General features: G+C 30.7%; 1 protein-coding gene across 4 annotated transcripts in view; it reads left to right on the forward strand.

Annotated features, from left to right (window-relative positions):
* The window catches only part of LOC106689161 (uncharacterized), a 127,065-nt gene extending 109,605 nt beyond the window's left edge, over positions 1-17,460 (forward strand). For 2 of the 4 annotated variants that reach the window (XM_014434015.3, XM_067049936.1), the window contains 3 exons: positions 5,815-5,912; positions 7,516-7,570; positions 14,557-17,458. In XM_014434015.3, the coding sequence (XP_014289501.1) occupies positions 5,834-5,912; positions 7,516-7,570; positions 14,557-16,663 (2,241 nt within the window). In that variant the 5' untranslated portion in view covers positions 5,815-5,833 and the 3' untranslated portion in view covers positions 16,664-17,458. Of the gene's footprint in view, positions 1-5,814; positions 5,913-7,515; positions 7,571-14,556 lie in introns of all 4 variants that reach the window. The other 2 variants (XM_014434018.3, XM_014434017.3) reach the window with 1 other exon arrangement.
* The last annotated feature ends 441 nt before the right edge of the window (positions 17,461-17,901 follow it).

Here is a 17,901-nt window from a genome sequence, read left to right on the forward strand (position 1 = left end):
TCAAAACATAGCACAACAATGGAAATATGAAGGTTTCTTCACTTTATGAAGAACAGATGAGGTTCCGATATAGGTCGGTAGCTGGTCACGTATTCATCTGAATTCATCAAAGGTGAACGGTTCAGTGGAAAAAAAAGTTTACTGATTTTTGCAGTAGCCGTCCTTCAACAATAGCTTTGTTGCCACTGAGTTATTTATAGTTGTAATGGTCTTTATCGTGTTATCTGATAAATATAAAAAAAATATTGCATTTTTTAAGAGCCTCTTGTACTATTCAACACCAAGCAAAGAGACGCAGGCATTTAACAATATAGTCACATGTCAGTATAAGAAACAGTAATCATCCTCACAGGATACTAGAATGAAAACATTTAAACGGAGTTAAAATGTGTGGCACAAAAACAAAAAGAGTGATTTATTTTATTATATCGTACAAGTGGAGCAGTTTAGTTTAGATAAATCATGAAAATGTCGATTAAAATAAATTGGTTTCATATTGAAACAATGTACGATGATAAAATTGTTACCGATAAAAAACATTACCTGTTGTTAAACTAAAGTTTTAATATCTTTTATTAAGATATTTTAATTAATTAATTTTCTGTTTTAGAATTAATATAAAAAGGAAAATATTCAATTATTGTTAATATAAGTAAATTAAAAAAAAAATGTATATTTCGAAATGATGAAATGAGATGAAAAAATAACTTTATTCTGGGACATATGTCCCCTAAGAATAATTACATGGTTCATATAATGAGATTTTTATCTGGCGAGCGTTTACAAATTTTCAGATAATAGAATGAAATTACATTGGTAAATTGGCTTTACTACTGTTTATAATGTTAATCAATACCTGCCTATTTATTTTATTACAAAGATGTGGAGGTTTGGTTATTCAATAAATCAAGGAATAGGTGTTGTTTAAAGGAGAGAATGGATGAGGACTGGCGAATGGGAGAGAATTCCAGAGGGAGGTTGCACGTATGACGAAGGATTTGTTAAAGAAGGAGGTTCTATAGGAGGGCATATATAAATCATTTGGATGGGATCTGGTGTTTAATGAGTGGATGGATGAGCGAAGAGTGAGGAGATCTATGATATAGGTAGGTTTTTTGATGTTAAGAACTTGGAATAGAAAAACACCAAGGAGGTATTGCCTTCGGGAGGTTGGATAGAGCCACTTCAACTCGGAATACCAGCGGGAGACTTGAGAGTGCCTAGGGAACCCAAAGATAAATCTTACAAAACAATTCATGAGTCTCTTCAGTCTCAACTCTAGTCCTGCAGATAGCCCTCCATACACCAAGGATCGGTAGTCGAAGTGGGGGAAGACGAGGGAGGATACTAGGAGCTGATGAGTGTTCTGGGAATTGAATTACGGAATTTTAGGAATAGATGAAATGATCAGTATTTTCTAGATTTCTGTTTATTTTCCATTACATTGTTGACATTATCTAATGAGCTGAAGTGAAGAATTTGTATATGTATAATGTATAACTTTCTTAAATTTACCTTATTTATCCATAACAAGGTTTCGAGGGGGCACACTCCATCAGGCATACTACAATTAGTAAACAGTAACCGATTTAACATTAGGCATACCACACAACAATAATTCACAACTTGAATACAATTAAATTCATTGCCTTATCATTAGCATTTTCATGATTTAAAATTTGCCATATTATCTATTCTTCTATTGTCTTCTTCACAAAAGTAATAATTATTGCTGTCTACTATTTACTAATATCCAGATGGTTTCCTAATTTATTTATGATGTCTATGTTGTGTGCACTTAAATTATTTCTATCGGTTTTAAAGTTGATTGCATGTTCTATGTTTTTAGTTATGTATATAATCTCCATCTTAATAATTTCTTGTAGCGCTGTAGTATTAATGTTTTTAACGTCTTTGCAATTTTCTTTGTGTTGCTCAATTCTCGTTTTTAATTTTATGGAGGTTTCTCCAAATAAACCCCTTCATAATTTTTACAATTAATCTTATATATTACATTTTGGTTATCTATTATTTTATCTTTTATGTTATTTAGGTAATTACCTTATTTATCTAACAGACGTCACTATTATTCTACTAGTTGGCAGCAATATTATTGTTGTGATTTTATCAAGAAGACTAAATAAGGAAAATAAATAATATGTAAAATTTGAAATTATATAAATTGGTAGTGATAAGGTAATTAATTTAATTTGTGACTTATTGTTATGTGGTGTGCATAATGTGAAATTGGTTATTGTGAATTTTAGTTAACCTGATGATGAAACGAAACACACGTCCTTCGTGGGATGTAGCGGTACAGATTTAATTTTTTTTATAAATTATTGAATAATTATTAATATAAACATTAATAATAGTAATAAATAAAAATAATATAAGTTATTTAATTAAAGAATGTGGCATCAGTCCTAGTTGTGCAAAGAGACAAATTAAAGCGATCGCTGAGGGCAAGGCTGGGCTATAATGGAGGAACACCATTAGGCAAGACAAGTCAAAGAAGTTCATAACAAGTCCTTGTACAAAAATAAGTTTATTTGTTTATCACATCATATAGAGATATGATGCATTGGGTAAGATATGATTTCTCATTTCTGGACGAGATCGTATCATAGATCCCAAGGTTTGCAAAACGGTTGTTCCGTACACCATATTTAAATTGGCAAAAGAGTCTGGCCTATTTTGAACAGAGTAAGGGACGGCCTACAGTAGGTTATAAGGCCGCTAAGCCTACCTAAAAAAAAAATAAATAAAGGAATAAAAGAGAAAAAAAAATTATCAAATTAACATTTGATGGTGGCCGTAGTGAAGATCTTAGCATTCACTAATCAGATGTACCTGTTCGTATCGGACCTAGGCTTGTTAAAATTTACTTCGTAGTTGACCCGCGGAAATGTGTTTTTACCTTCTTACTCAGGCTAGAATAGATCGGAAACCTGTAAGATAAGCCATCCTTCCTGCCCTTGTGAGAGTACATAAGGATGTTAAACTAAAAAAATTAAATTAACATTACAGAAATCATATGACAATTACTTCTTCCTCCCGGTTTTATGTAATTACCTGCTTACAGTTAAACTCTGATTACTTCTTGGAGGACGGTCTCTTATAGTACTTACATTGTAATCAATGAATGAGCGTGCCCCAATTAGCCGTCGGATAAGAACTGGCTGAGGAGCGGAGGTGGGTCGAATGCAAATAGCTGGAAGGAGGGGGGAGGGGTTTTACTGTTAGCTCTAGGTGGGTGACCTTCATCTGGGTCAAGGTCACCGTGAGCCCATCTCTACGCCGTTAATATGTATCCTTTCCAACGCCTACTCCTACCGCTAGTTCCTTATTTACTTTTTTATATCTCCTTGAATCCTTCCGCCATATTTTAGATTTTATATTATGTCTTACACTCAACATGTAGTTTTAACTATTCCCTTGAACTAGAGTTATAATCATATTTTTAATGTGATTAAAGAGAAGCTACAACTACCTGTGTATAATTGCAACTTCATTTTTTGGTATCTGAAAATGGGCACAATCCACTTTTATCAGTTGTTAGTCGACTTTAAGTTGGCAATTTTTATTAAAGTATTTAAGAGAAAAAAGACGTACGGGGGACAATATCCAAAGTGGACCAGTACATTATAGTGTTAGATTTCAAAATTTATATTATATTATATATCCACCTTAAAGGTGGATCCACATGTTGGCCGCTCGCCACGGATCGGAGGCTCGTACAAATGCTCGGTAAACAAAGAGCGGACCATCCACATGTCAGTGTTATTCAGAGAGGCAAGCATGGTGGACGTACTAGTGGTTTCAGCCATTGCACTTGGATTGTATTATTTTTATTACAAAAAAAGAAAATTAAAGGAAATTAAATATAAATAAATAAGATTAAATATAAAACTTATTATAAAAAGTACCAACAAACACCTTTAACCTCCTAACAGCTCTCAGTTGCAACTAGACATAGAACAATGGTGGAGATGCTACACGGGCGCTTTCACAAACCCCTTTGATCTGTGTCCAAAAAACCGACTCTCGACGGTCGGCAACGAGCCTAGGCCAACCAAGCCAAGCCACACATCCACATACTCGCGTATGTCTGAGTTCGCCATGGCTTGGCCAACATGTAGAGGCCCGTTTAGACTTTTATTTCACTCTTTCCTCTACCGTATAACTTATCTTCCTTTCGTAAGAACCTACAGCTAGTTCTTGTATGAACTTCACATCTAAACCATTGAACTCGCACTATCGAGTATTTCTGATGTAAATATCCTCACATCTTCAATTGAAGTCAGAACTAACTGATCACATACCACCGCCTCGGCAATATCCTAGGCGACGAACTTGTGGGGTTTGCAGAACTTCTTAAAGCTTTCATGGCTACTACTATTAATAACGAGAAGCACGAGGCTTTTAAACTGAAATTTGATGAAGTTATATGTAATGGAAAATTCCTTGGAGTCTATCACAAATATATAAATAGTGTATGTTGTATTTTTGTGTCTTTGATCTGATTAACTGCAGGGGAGAACATTCTTTTTCGACATTAAAACTTAAAAAATAAGTCAAGGAACACGATGGAAAAAACCATCCAAGTATCCTCATGTTAATGAACGTGAAATGTAATTTACTTAAAGAAATTGATTTCTCTTACGCTATCTCTAAATTTTAAATCCCATTAATCGATAAAAGTTTGTTTGTAAAAATTGTGTTTTATTTTTCATCATACAAAACCTATACCGTCCTGTAACATTTGGTACAGAACATAAAATCACTAATGGTGGCTCTCATCATGGAAAAAAAGTATTAGTCCTCATACTTTGCAATCAGTACAATTATTCCTTTGAAGTAGTGTTATTAGCTTCCATTTTGAAAGAGAGCTGAGGTCCGAACGTTTTCATCTTCACCCATATCTGAGAATTCCTAAGAGTCAGCTCATATTTACTTTAAGCTATTTTTACATCTACAATTTAATTCCCGGATAAACGGAAAGAAATGCTTCTAAGTTCCGATCTAAGTCCTTGGTTCATATTTAACCCTAATTCCGATAAGCCTGTAATTTGAAACCTCCATGTGACTCCGGATATTGGTTAATAATTTATTTTATCATTTCATCAATCATATTAATAATAATATCAGTTGTATTAATAATATAAAATTTGCAACATTTTATTATTCCATCTCTTCTGAACCATGTCATTTCGAAATACCTTGTATGTTTCGCTCTAATCCTCACTATACGAATTTTCCATCCATCAAGACCTTTTTTTTTTTAATTTTAAATATGTGAAAAACAATAATTCTGCAAATTAGGTGGAAATTTTTTTTTTTAAATTACTTGAAAAATCTGAACTAGAAACTTAAGACATTAAAGGGTAAATTACAAATGTTTTTGGTAAACATGAGTTTGCCATTTCATAAAAGAATTAATCCTGCAGTTCAATATTATTGGTTGCGATCATCAGTTCAATCTCATGCAAGGGACCACATGTCAGGGAACAGTGGCTTTTACCATTAAACTAAAATTTTAAATATGTAAAGTTAACATAAAATCTTGTTTAAGGGGTAATTTGATATTACCTCTCAGCGTATTAGAAAGGAAGATTTTTGTTATGATGCTCACATTATCTTTCCATTAATATGTTAGGGACAGATATTCTGTCATTTTGGAAAAATGTCCCATAAATTCAAAATGTTGATGTGTAGATTTAATTGATTTGTTGCTGACGTAAGAATGTTATGTATTTATTCTATTATTCTAATATTTCTTTCTAGTTTTAACAAATTGAAATTGTGTTGCAGGTGAGAGGTTTATGACGATATGATTCGAAGACTTTGGTTGATGGCAGCCGTGGCCTGTGCCATGTGGATTTTCCAGGTCACGGCTTTTCCTCAAACCAGTAAGTATACTCTAAACTTTTATGAAAATAAGCTTAGTATGGCACCTTAAAAAGTTTTAATTTGTTCAGATACTGTTTATTCTTCTTATCTTCACCAAATGTAAAAAAAATAAATATGTAAATAGTAATAATAATAAGTAAATAAAATAATAACAGTACTTGTGATGCCTGCCATAAATTGCTACTTTAGAGAAACAAAAATTTCATTGAAATTTTTTATTAATTTTGTAGCTCCATCTTTAAAAGGTTTATTATGTTGCAATGCCAATTTACTTTTATTGTTTGCAAGCTGTGTAAAATTTTTCAACATTGAAAAATTTGAATCTGAATTAGAAACATAAATTTCAAATTTACATAAATAAGAAGAATAGATTTATGTAATGGTTTTTATAATTGATTTTTTAGTCTTTTTAGAATTTGAAAAAAAAAAAAGTAAACTTTTGGATATTTTGCGAAAACCCTTCTAAGAGACATAACAATTACTAGTAATAATAGTTTTTATTTTAATGTGTTTGGGGTTCCGCTAATTGTATTGTTCTATATTGAATGAATGAGGCTTGGAAAAACTAGTAAATCTATGTGACAAAACTACATTTGCAATAAAATGGGGATGAGATGTTTCTCAAATGACTGATTCGATTTAACTTTGTATAAATTTTTAAATTGTAAAATAATGTCATATAAATCTTTAGTAGTTTGTACTTTCCATAGGTTTTTTAATATTAACATTAACTCCATATTTATTTTTTTTTTTTAAACATATTAAATGAACCAATTTTTTGGAGTGCTCCTCCATCTTCTGGGTTCTCTTCAAATTTAAACAATGTAACCATAAAAAATAAAACAAATTGTACTCACTTTTTAAATATCATTAATTAAAAATTTGTATTATCTTATATAACAAATTTTTTGTCAATATCATAGATCCTTGTAGCTCCCTGTGTCTCTTCCATATAATTTTATTTCCTCCTATAAAAAAAAAACTAAGTATAAGGGAGTCACTTAGACTATTTATCTTTGTTGCACTAAAACACAAAGGAATTGAACTATATCCTAATCCTTACTCTGTTTTCTACTTTCCTAAACCTTCCACATATTTATCAGCCATTTGTTTTACTATTTTTCACTTTCTGAATTATACACCAAACATTATATATTTATGGACATTATCTTAAGGATCAGTTAGTAAGACCACTAACTTTATTATAACTTGAATATTGAGGTGACATTTTGCAATTTTATTAACTAACTACCTGCTAGAAAGAACAGTTAGGTGTTGGTAAAACCAAAACAAACTCACATTTACCTTCCTCCATTTTTCTATTTATTTTTCGTTTAATTTGGTTATAATGTCTGTGTAATGGATTTTGAAATTTACCACACCAGTCTTGAAATTTACTACTTTATTTATACTTTTTGTGATGTAAATTCTTCCTTATATTTTTCTACTTTTTTTTCCCTCTAAACAAAATAGAATAGATGTATTTTATCTTCATAACTATCTAATTGTATTTTATATTTGATGGAAACAGAGATATATCATTTAAATTGGAATAGGTCTAAGAGCACTGGCTTTTTATCTCAGTCTTAATTCTTTTTTTAGGTGAAACTCTTTCTGTGGAAGATGTAAGAAGACCGGTGTATCGAGGAAATCACAGGTATAAATTTTTTTTACCTAATTTAAATTTAAAAGACAGGGTTATAGGAAAACCATTTAAATTGTTTCTTAATGTGAGTAGTAGTGTTAGAACCAATAGTTATGAAGAAGAACAATTTAGAAATGGTTCATCAGACACAAAATTCATGTATAATAATGGCAATGATCTTTCAAAAGAAATTAATCAAAATAATATTGATTGGAGAAATGAACATAAAAAAATGTTGAATACTACTGAGGACAGTGTTGTATGGTCTCAGGTTCAATTGACAACTAGTTCTAATGAGTCTGCAATTGTGGAAAATTTTGTTGAAAATTCTTTGTATGATTTAGAAAAAAATGAGGACAAGTTTAAAAAAGTAATATTGCCAATTAATGAAACTGAAACAAGACACACGCATATTTATCCATCTAGTAGCCCACCATCATGGATAGAGGGATCAGGAGTCATATTGGTTGAAGATGTTCATCCCTCTAAATTACCCAAGCCTCCTTCATACAATGAAGTACCACTGTATCACCAGCCTTCAAAACCATCAGTAAATTATGATTACAAACCAACTGTTTCAAAACCAAGTAATGATTACGGGATATTGGAATCATTTTATACTAAACCTCCCATTGATTACAATTATCCAAAGCCAGCAGTGTCAAAACCAGTCTATCCTCATCAAGATATAGATACTTCTACAAAACCAGTTGATGTGATTTACTTCAATCCAAAACCTGTCACAATGAAACCGATTTTCGATATTGTAGACTCAGGAGTTACAACACACCAACCAATTTCTGTAACATTAACAAATGTTTTGAATCACTTTACTCCAGTTTACACTAAACCTCCACCTGAACCTCCTCCTAGACCTCCACCTCCTACTATTGTAGTGATTGAGCCACCATCAGATAATTATATAGACTGTGGGAATATTCAGGTAGTAAATAGTGCTACATATAAACATTGTCCCGATGTGACAGTTGTCTTGAATAACAAACAAAATATTTCTGCATTGAGTCCAGCTCCTGATGCAAACGTCCAAGCTGCTGCAGTAGTACCAGTTTCACCAGTAAACCCAGCAAATGGTTTAGTTCCATTAGTTTCTCCTCTGATAACAGCAATTCCGAAACCACCTATAATAGCAACTCCAAAACCTCCTATTACAATAACAGTAACAGATGTTGATGATGAAGAATATGATTATGAAGATGATGAAGTTGCTAATGATGTAGTTGTTTCAAGCACTACTACATCACCAAAACCATCCAAACCTAGTTCTTCTACATCGTTACTTGGTTACCTCCAAACTCTTGTTACTTCTCTTCCATTCATTGGTCCAATATCAGTTTCTATTTGGATTATCTTTTTAGGACCTCTCTCATTTTTATTGCTAGGTGCTATGGGTGTTGCATCATTTATATTCCCATGGCTTGCACCTAGGCTTGTATTTGGTAGGTCTGGAAGTGGACTATATTTTGAGAAACCTATTATTCCACATGCTGCCAACCTGTTTCTAAAAAATATTAAACTTGGAACTTTTGAAACTAAAAACTGGTGATGTTTCAGCTGAAGAAATATATAGTGAATACCTATATATTCAAATTATATAGTTTAATTGAATTTTGGTTAGTAATTAATTTAAATTAAGTTATGACTTTGTACTAATTTTTACTAATGTACTAAAATTTACTGTAATGCTTCTAACATTATTAATACTATAGTAATGTTAGAAATAAATAAATTAAATACTATACATTTATTAATACTTTGCATATAGAATGGCATTGATTACAGCTCATTTTGTTGCAAAACGTTTACAATAGTATTGAATGACATTTGAGTAGCTGTTGATTTAAATTAAATGAATTAACATGAATTTATTTGAATTGTATTTTTTCACTTCACTTTTATTTCAACTAATACCTAACAATTTGTCATGGCATTGTTTAAGATCTTAATTCATAACATAATAAACTACTTTCTCTTGCAATATGTTCAAGTTGTTTTCATTCTGATACTCCTGCAAAACTTCTTAATGATATTGTGTCATATGTCTGAAAGTTAAATTAATTTTTATTTTGAATTTAATATCGCTGTTTTGCTTTAGTAGTAACACCATTTAAAAAAAAATGTTTATAATTTGTGCCATAAACAAGGGTACCTTTGTGAGAGGAGATGTAACTTAGTAACTTTAAACTCCACTCAGACTGTCCCAAAGTTACCTTACTTGTCACTGAGTTACATTAGAGTATCTTTGGAATATTTACAATTCAAAATAAAAATAAAACTCTTATTTTTTTTGAGTAATCTTTTTTTATGTTCTGAATTCAAGAATTATTGGCTTAATAATTATCATATTGAAATAGTGACATATCGACTTAATAAGTCAATAAAATTCATTTTCTGATCATTAGTCTTAAAAGAATTATTAAACAATGATTTTTAACATTCATCAAATTTATTCAGTAATCAATATACTGAATATTGTTCAAACAATATATAATGACCATTATGTTTTTGGTAATCTAACAATTGTATCACTTTATGCTTATCATTCTGTTTTTACTTTTATGTTTGGTATTGTCAGTGAGTGGCTTGGATATGAAAATAGTCTTTAAATAATTACTCATTCTAGATATAACTTAAAGTGACCATATTATATTATTTTGTTTATTTGAAAGTCATAAAAAATAGGAATTGTGATTCAACATACTTGAGAAATTCTGAAATAACTCATTAAACTTTAAAGTACTTAATTACAACAATATTTGGTTATTATAGAATGTTAATATAATATTAATATTGTTTTCAAATTATTTTTCTTAAATAACTAATTCAAAAATCATAAATGTTATCATTTATACATCATAAAATGGTGCAACTTGGAGAGTTTTCCATTTTCAGTCTTAGGAAGAAGCAGAAAATCTCTGATATCATCCAATCTTGACTTGGAATTTATTTCCAGCATGTTTGTGGATTTATTGTTAATTTGTCTATAACAAAGAATTGCATTATTGCAAAACTAGCTTCTCTGTTTCCTTATTTCACTATTCATTATTAAGATAATTTTTACTTAAATATTGAACTTACCCTTTGTAAATAAAACCATTAATTAAGATATGAGTCTGTAAATTAGATATTACACTAAAATATTTGGCTTATTTTTTATTTCAAATATCTATGCCTTAATTTGATGTTTATTTATATTTATAGATTTGATTAACTATGGAAATGATTATAAATTATAAATCAGTTTTTATTTATTAATAGAAAGTAAAGGAATAAAAGGATAATAAGGAATATGTATTATCAAACTAGAAACATAAATATATCACATATTTTAATACCCTATCGGTATTGTTGGTCTGATTTCCCATAGTGACTATCTCTGCAGAGAAACAGAGTTGAATGTAATAATGGATTTGAATGTAATATTGGTTAAAATATTTGATCAAATCAATAATTTCACCACCAGTTATTGTTATCACCAGTTATATCACGTTCTTGGACAACCATATCTTTAATAGTTTTCAACTATAGAGTTGTAAGGGCATTTTTCCAGGTCACCTCACACAACATCTATCCTACCCATCACGATCTCCACGCATTGATGTGTGTTACAATATCTGCCTCTGTGGAGAGCTTCAATATCCTCAAGGTAAAGGTACATCCTTCAAGTCTCACTAAGGAATTTCAGTCCAAAATCTCTTCTTAAGAACTTCCTCTTACAGCTTATTCCTTGCCTTCATGATTGGCTATCATTCTGCTCTGTAGTTGAACATTGGCCTGACCAAACTTTAAGGGACACAAATTTTGTTGTTCTGGAGATTCCAACAGAACATCTTATGTTCTCATATTAATCTCAGGATTAATATCATTGCTGATATTAATTTAGTTTTCAAGATATATATATACACACACACATATCCACTCTCTCAAAAGAACATTGGATGGTAATTTCAATAGATCTACTTCAACCTTGAGGTTCGATCCTCCTATATTATTTTTCCTTTTCATTAACTAAAAGTGCCAATCATGCTGCTTCTCTTTGCAACAGTAAAACTACCTCTTTTTTTGCAGTTAGATTCCTTCCCATAGTATTCAAATATTCTGTGAAACAGGATCTGAGAAATTGTTTTGTGAACAATGGTTTCCATTTGGATTTCAGGCAGTTATGTATGCTGAAATGTTAGTGGGAAGCGATATCTTCTTTCTAGAATATGGTTGCCTGATAAAGTTCTCCGATATTGGATTTGAATGAAATTCTACAGAAAATATTTCTGAATAAAAAATTTATATTTAAAAAACTTGTAAAATAAATAGTTTTATATGAAACTCATTACTTCATGATTTATTTAAAATACTCAGATTGTTATATTACTCCAATTATTGGGAGAATGCTGCAATCTTGGTGTTCTGGTAAGGAAAATGATATAATTAAAAGTTAGTATAATTCATTTACTAATTACCAAATTTAATTTAATCTTTTAGAGAAATTTTGTAAATAATGACTGTTTATAAAATGTTATGTTTATTTGATATAGTTGAGAAAATTATCTTTTTACAATTGTTTTAATATTCAATTTCTTTTGAAACCTCACCTACTCCTCCTTATGTCTTACTAAAGCACAATATTTTCAGAGAATTCTTTCCCAACATCTAGATCCTAAATAAAAATGGAAATTCTTTAGAAATCCTCATCTAATTCTAGCACCATATCCTGTACTTATTACTCAGTCTCTTGAGAGTCTTAATTATTTTTTTGCTGATCACTTTTCATATTTACCCGTTCCTTTTTCTTCTCCTCAAAACTCCATTTAATCCTGATCCCTTTTATTTCCTTCATATTTCTTTGGATGATTTAATTACTTTCACTCTTAAATCCTGTATGGATGGCTAAGGTTAAGACTAATACTTCAAAAATTATTAAACTCGGCCTTCCTGCTACCCTTCCTGTCCTTTTAAATATCTACAATTTTTTGCTTCAAAATTCCATTTTTCCCTTAGTGTGGAAAAAATTCTCTGATTTTTTAAAAATGTTTACCCCATTGAGCATACAATTTTCCTCTCTAAGATACTAAATATTTTTCTTTCCAACAATGCTTTGATCTGGTTTTAATTCTTATTGCTGCACACCTAAAATGTTATTATTATCAGCAAATCAGCAGGATGAAATACCATCCTGGACCTTTAGAGGTGTATCTCTAGCTTAAGAGATGCTTCAATGGATAGTATTAACCACTGGACTTCAGAAAATAAGTTGTTCTTCAATCAAGCAAAAACTAAAGTGTGTCTCATTTGTTATAAACCAGCCCTTTATATACTTCTCTAGTTAACATTACTATACCTCAACAACATTCTTATTCAATTCTTCTAAAATTTTATAGATAACTGAAGATTTATTTTGTAATAGTATCTAACTTGGAGTAATAATGATTCCCAAGTCACCCATAAATACCATCTCAATCCTCAAACTGCTCCTAAAATTACCTAATTCATTTCCCGGAATTACTAGTCATTTTCTTGCATCTTCCCTCATTCTTCCCCACTTTGACTACACTATATATCATAGTGTAGTGGAAGGCTATCTGGTGAGTATGAAATGAGACTAAAAAGATCAATGAATTACTTTGTAAGATTAATATGTAGTGTTCACAGAGGTCCTCACATCTCTCAATGGTATTCCAAGCAAGGGTGGCTTTGTCCTAATTTCCATTGACGAATAGTTGGTCATTTTTAATTATTTTTGGTGAAAGCACAAAGAACTTCGAGAAGACAGAATTTCACATCACATAATTATTTTGCAAAACTGGAGGTGAATTTAAAGTTATTCTGTAAAAGATCTCAACTTAATTAATATGGAATTAAAATTTAGTACATAAAGAAGATTTTTAAAAGAAGAGAATCTATAGTTCAGTGGGAGGATGACAAAAAATTGGCAAATAATCCATGATTTTCTGGAAAAACAAAACTTTGCATTATTTAGTAGCTTCAAAGCTCCATTCAAATAGTTTTAACAAAAAGAAATTCCATTTGTTTTTAAAGAAAAGTTTGTCTACTTTGCCACATTATAATTTGGAATTACCTAACTTAAAATCTTGTATATTTGTCACTTTCGACATTGCTTAGAGAAACATATTACTATGAATTTTCTGCTTTTCTATGTGGAATCGCACCATAGTTCAGATGAGCTTTTGGTTGCTCTTGAGGTCCACAATCATTTCCTTGCCTATATTCGAATAATTCTGAAACACCCTGTAAGTAATGAATTTTTATTTTAATAATATAATTATTTATTATTTGTCTTTTGTTCACAATTTAATGTGTTGGCGACCAACTACGAGATAAGTTGTAGTTAACAATCTTGCCTAGAATGCCCACTTTAAGTTATCTTCTAGTAAAAATACGAGACAACTAAGAGTCACATCCTGAGCAACAATGCAAACTTGTTAGTCGGCAGTCAACGTGCCAATAAAGTTCCCAAATTGGAGCTAGACAAATTCTGCTTTTCTCCTTGAGGACAAACTGTTTCAGGATAAAGATTAATTTTTCATTTCTTTTCAATATCTATGAAATGAATTAAATAACAAATAATTTTTTTCAATCTTGGTTCAGTTGAAATTCGGAGTTCCGGTCATGTGATTATGATGATGTTCTCAAATTATTTATACTTTTTAAAAATAAAATTCACTTCTTGAAATATTTATACTAGGTTATATCTTATAGCAAAAAAGATTCATTAGCTTATCTAAATATTTGTTTGCTATATAATTCTATATTTTGGCTTTTAAGGAAATATAAAATATCTCAAAAGGTTTAATATGAAATTCTTTTTTTTGGAAAACTAAACTATTCGTATATTAATTTTATAAATAATTATATTTATATCTCTGTTTAATGGATTATTTCTTATTTAGTTTTCTTGTTTCAAAGTATTTTATCTTTTATATTTCTTTTGATTTGACTAATTTGTCTGTTTTTTTGTTCTTTAGAACAAGAGAGAGTAAGAGTGAATTGACTGAAACAATATCTTCTACAACCGCAACCCCTATTGGTGAATCTCTCAGAGCAGTCACAAAGCAGCTTCTACAACCAACTGACATGGTAGCGACCGACGTGAGGACACCCCCTAGAGTTAAAAATAAAACTGGTGAAGCTAAGATAGAGAAATTAGTTGATGGACCTTTGAAAACAGACCGAATTGGTGAAGGTGTTGGCGAGGCTATAGCAGTAGATGTGATAACACAAGCTCCAGGGCTATCAACATGGATTCTGCTCAGTAATGACCAGGTCAAAGGAAGGCCAGCTACACAAGCAACAATTCAATCAGTTGAAAAGCAAGTGAAGAAAAATGACACTTTAAAAATTAAGCCTGTATCCAACAAAACACCAATAAAGAAACAAAATTCGACTGATGAAGTCACAAAATCACCCTTAATTCTTCAAGATGTTAAATTTAAAAATCGAACACCAGTAGTTGTCGGAAGAGTCCCAACAACTCCACTTGACAATCAAACACGTACTACAATAACAATTGCTGTGACAAGTCCTACACCTGTAAACAAAACAAAACCATCATTATCATCACAGTCAACAAAGTTTGTTGAAATTGTTCCAACTACTTCATTAGTACTGGAGACAGACACTATTGAGACAGGTGATGAAATATCTACAACAGAGACTACTACAACTACAAAAAGGACTAGAAGGCCCAGCACTAAAAAGAAGAAGAAAAACAAGAACAGAAGAAGGAGACCTTCCAAACCTGAAGAAACTGCCGAAAGTAAAATAACTCAAGATAACAATTTGGTGAGCAATAAAATTGACCCAAGTAGACCTATTACGACAAGAATATACAACTACCTTGCTCGTGAAGTTATGCCAACTGTAGGTGTCGGTATTGTAGGTCTTGTTCTAACGGCTGGCTTAGCTGGGTTGTTCTTATATCCATTTGGTGGAGGCATTGCTCGGAGAAATTATGAAAAGGGTACAGGCCACCAACATCATTATTACTATAATGACTATGTTCCTCATAGGGAGGACCACACAAAACCTGCTGAGGACAAGATTTTTAATCCAATCTCCCCATCTCTTAATCATAACTCTTATATGTCCTCATATGACTCAAAATATAATAACAAATTCAGGTATGAAAGTGATTACAGTCAGCCAGTAAATGGATATGCAGGAAGTAGTGAATATTCTACTCTACCTGATTCTGTGAAAAATTCAGACTTTTCTCTTACAGACAGCAATAAATATTACAGTATGGATCCAGTCAGTTCACAGTATAAATTGACAGATATTGATAAATATAAGGATGAAGGGAATTATCCCAGTTTCACTGAATATACCTCTTATACTAATGCTGCATCAGTTGGTACTCGAGGAAGTTATGAGAAAGTAGAAGTAAGCCAAAATGATACTAAAGAAGAAGATAAATCAGATAAGAGCCAGCCAGAGTTCTCAGCGCTAGTGGGTACTCCTCAGTTTACTAATACAGACTTTGTTGGTTCTGTTTCTCTTACAGGAAGCTATGGAACTGATACTCAAAGAACTGGTGCTCTAGCTTCTGAGCATGGTCCAAGAGCCTTACGTAACACTCGTGATGTGCATGATGATTTTAATAATGAAATTGATGTGACTGATGAGAAGATTTTAAAGCAATCACCTATAATACCAAGTACAGAAATCTCTAAAGTGGAAGTCACCACGGAGGAAAAAACAACAGTTACTGATGTTTCCACTGAATCACCGAGTCCTGATGAAACTACTACTCAATTCAATTTCATGAATATGTTCACTGAAGAAAATGAAAAGGAGCCGCCTCCGCAAAACTCTTCGTTTGATAATCCTGGAGGCTTCATTGGTTTTATAAAAAGATTAGCTCAGCTAAAACTTAAAATTGGAATAAGTCTGTTACGGAGTACTTCTGAAGTAGTGCAGAAGTATTTTGATAATGTTGCTGCTAGAATGGAAGAAGCTGTACGACATCTTGAAAAAAGAAGAAGATCACTACTTTTTCCCTCTTCTTCAAGAAGCAAGAGAAACGTTACATCTAAAAAAAACATATACAGGAAACTTAAAAAAATTGACTAGTTTTAATACTGTATGTAAGGGCTTTCCAACTGATATCCATTTTATAAAACAAAAGCTATTAGGGAATAGGTTAAATAATTTGAACATGATGGACTTTGATACATTCAAAGGTTTAATGTTTTTGTTTATGAAAAAACCTACTTGCTTTAAATTATTATTAAAATATAGTATTTTCTAGATAGAAAATGAATGTGAGGAGATGATATTTGAAATGAATGCAAAAATTGACAAACATCCTAATCAAACTTACATTGAAAAGATAAAAATGAAAATGGAAATTTTTCCAAAATTCATTTATTGCAGCTTAATAGAAAAATTATATGAACAGATAATTCATTTTAATTGTCATCTTCTCCTCATAAATAATAAACAGAATTGTAATTTGTCTGTTTTTGTTGGGCAAAATAAGATGTGTTTTCAGGATAAATTCCTCAATTTTTTGTTTGTCTTCGTTTTTTTTTGTTTTTTTTTAGAAAAAAATTAATTGAGGGATTCTTGCTGATTTCAAATCTTTCATTTCCTAAATCTGCTTCCCATGTTTATTTCACAATGTTACCTGAATAGTTATTCTATTTTTAAACAAGTATTTTTTTAAATTCTGTAAAATGTATAACTCATAATTTTTTAGGATCTCATTTACATTTTGTTTAGCTAATGACTATTTTTTATTTTATTTTTCGAAAAGAAATTTTATTGTTTTCAACCTGGGTTAACTTTCGATAAATGACTGACATTTTTTATTTTTTAATAAAACTTTTTATTGCACAAATATATTATTAACAGGTTGCATGATAATTTATTGCACATTACTTAAAGTAAATTGTACATAGATATTTATGTATATTTCGTAATAAATAAATAAATATATATATATATACATTATTGTTTTTTATTTTCCTTTCTTGAGAGAGTAAATCTAGAGTTTTTTTCACATAAAAAGCTAAATATATAACAAAATAAATAATTATACTATCTTTGCTACTAACAATAGGACACTAGAATAATACTTAAAGAAAATTCTGAATAAATTATTAATTTGGACAAAATTTTAAATTAGTATTTTACATACTACATTCTTCTGTAACTCACATTACCGTTGGAAACATATTCATATATTTAAATAATTATAAATTTACATAAGGAAAATTCTTTTTTTTACTGACATATATTTTTAGGGTTTAATTTACTGAATGACTTTCATTACAAATTAATGAATACAAATTTGTAAATACAGCAAT

The sequence above is a fragment of the Halyomorpha halys genome, unplaced genomic scaffold (assembly GCF_000696795.3).
Source record: "Halyomorpha halys isolate HHAL.00 unplaced genomic scaffold, Hhal_1.1 Scaffold1287.1, whole genome shotgun sequence".
Lineage (NCBI taxonomy): Eukaryota > Metazoa > Arthropoda > Insecta > Hemiptera > Pentatomidae > Halyomorpha > Halyomorpha halys.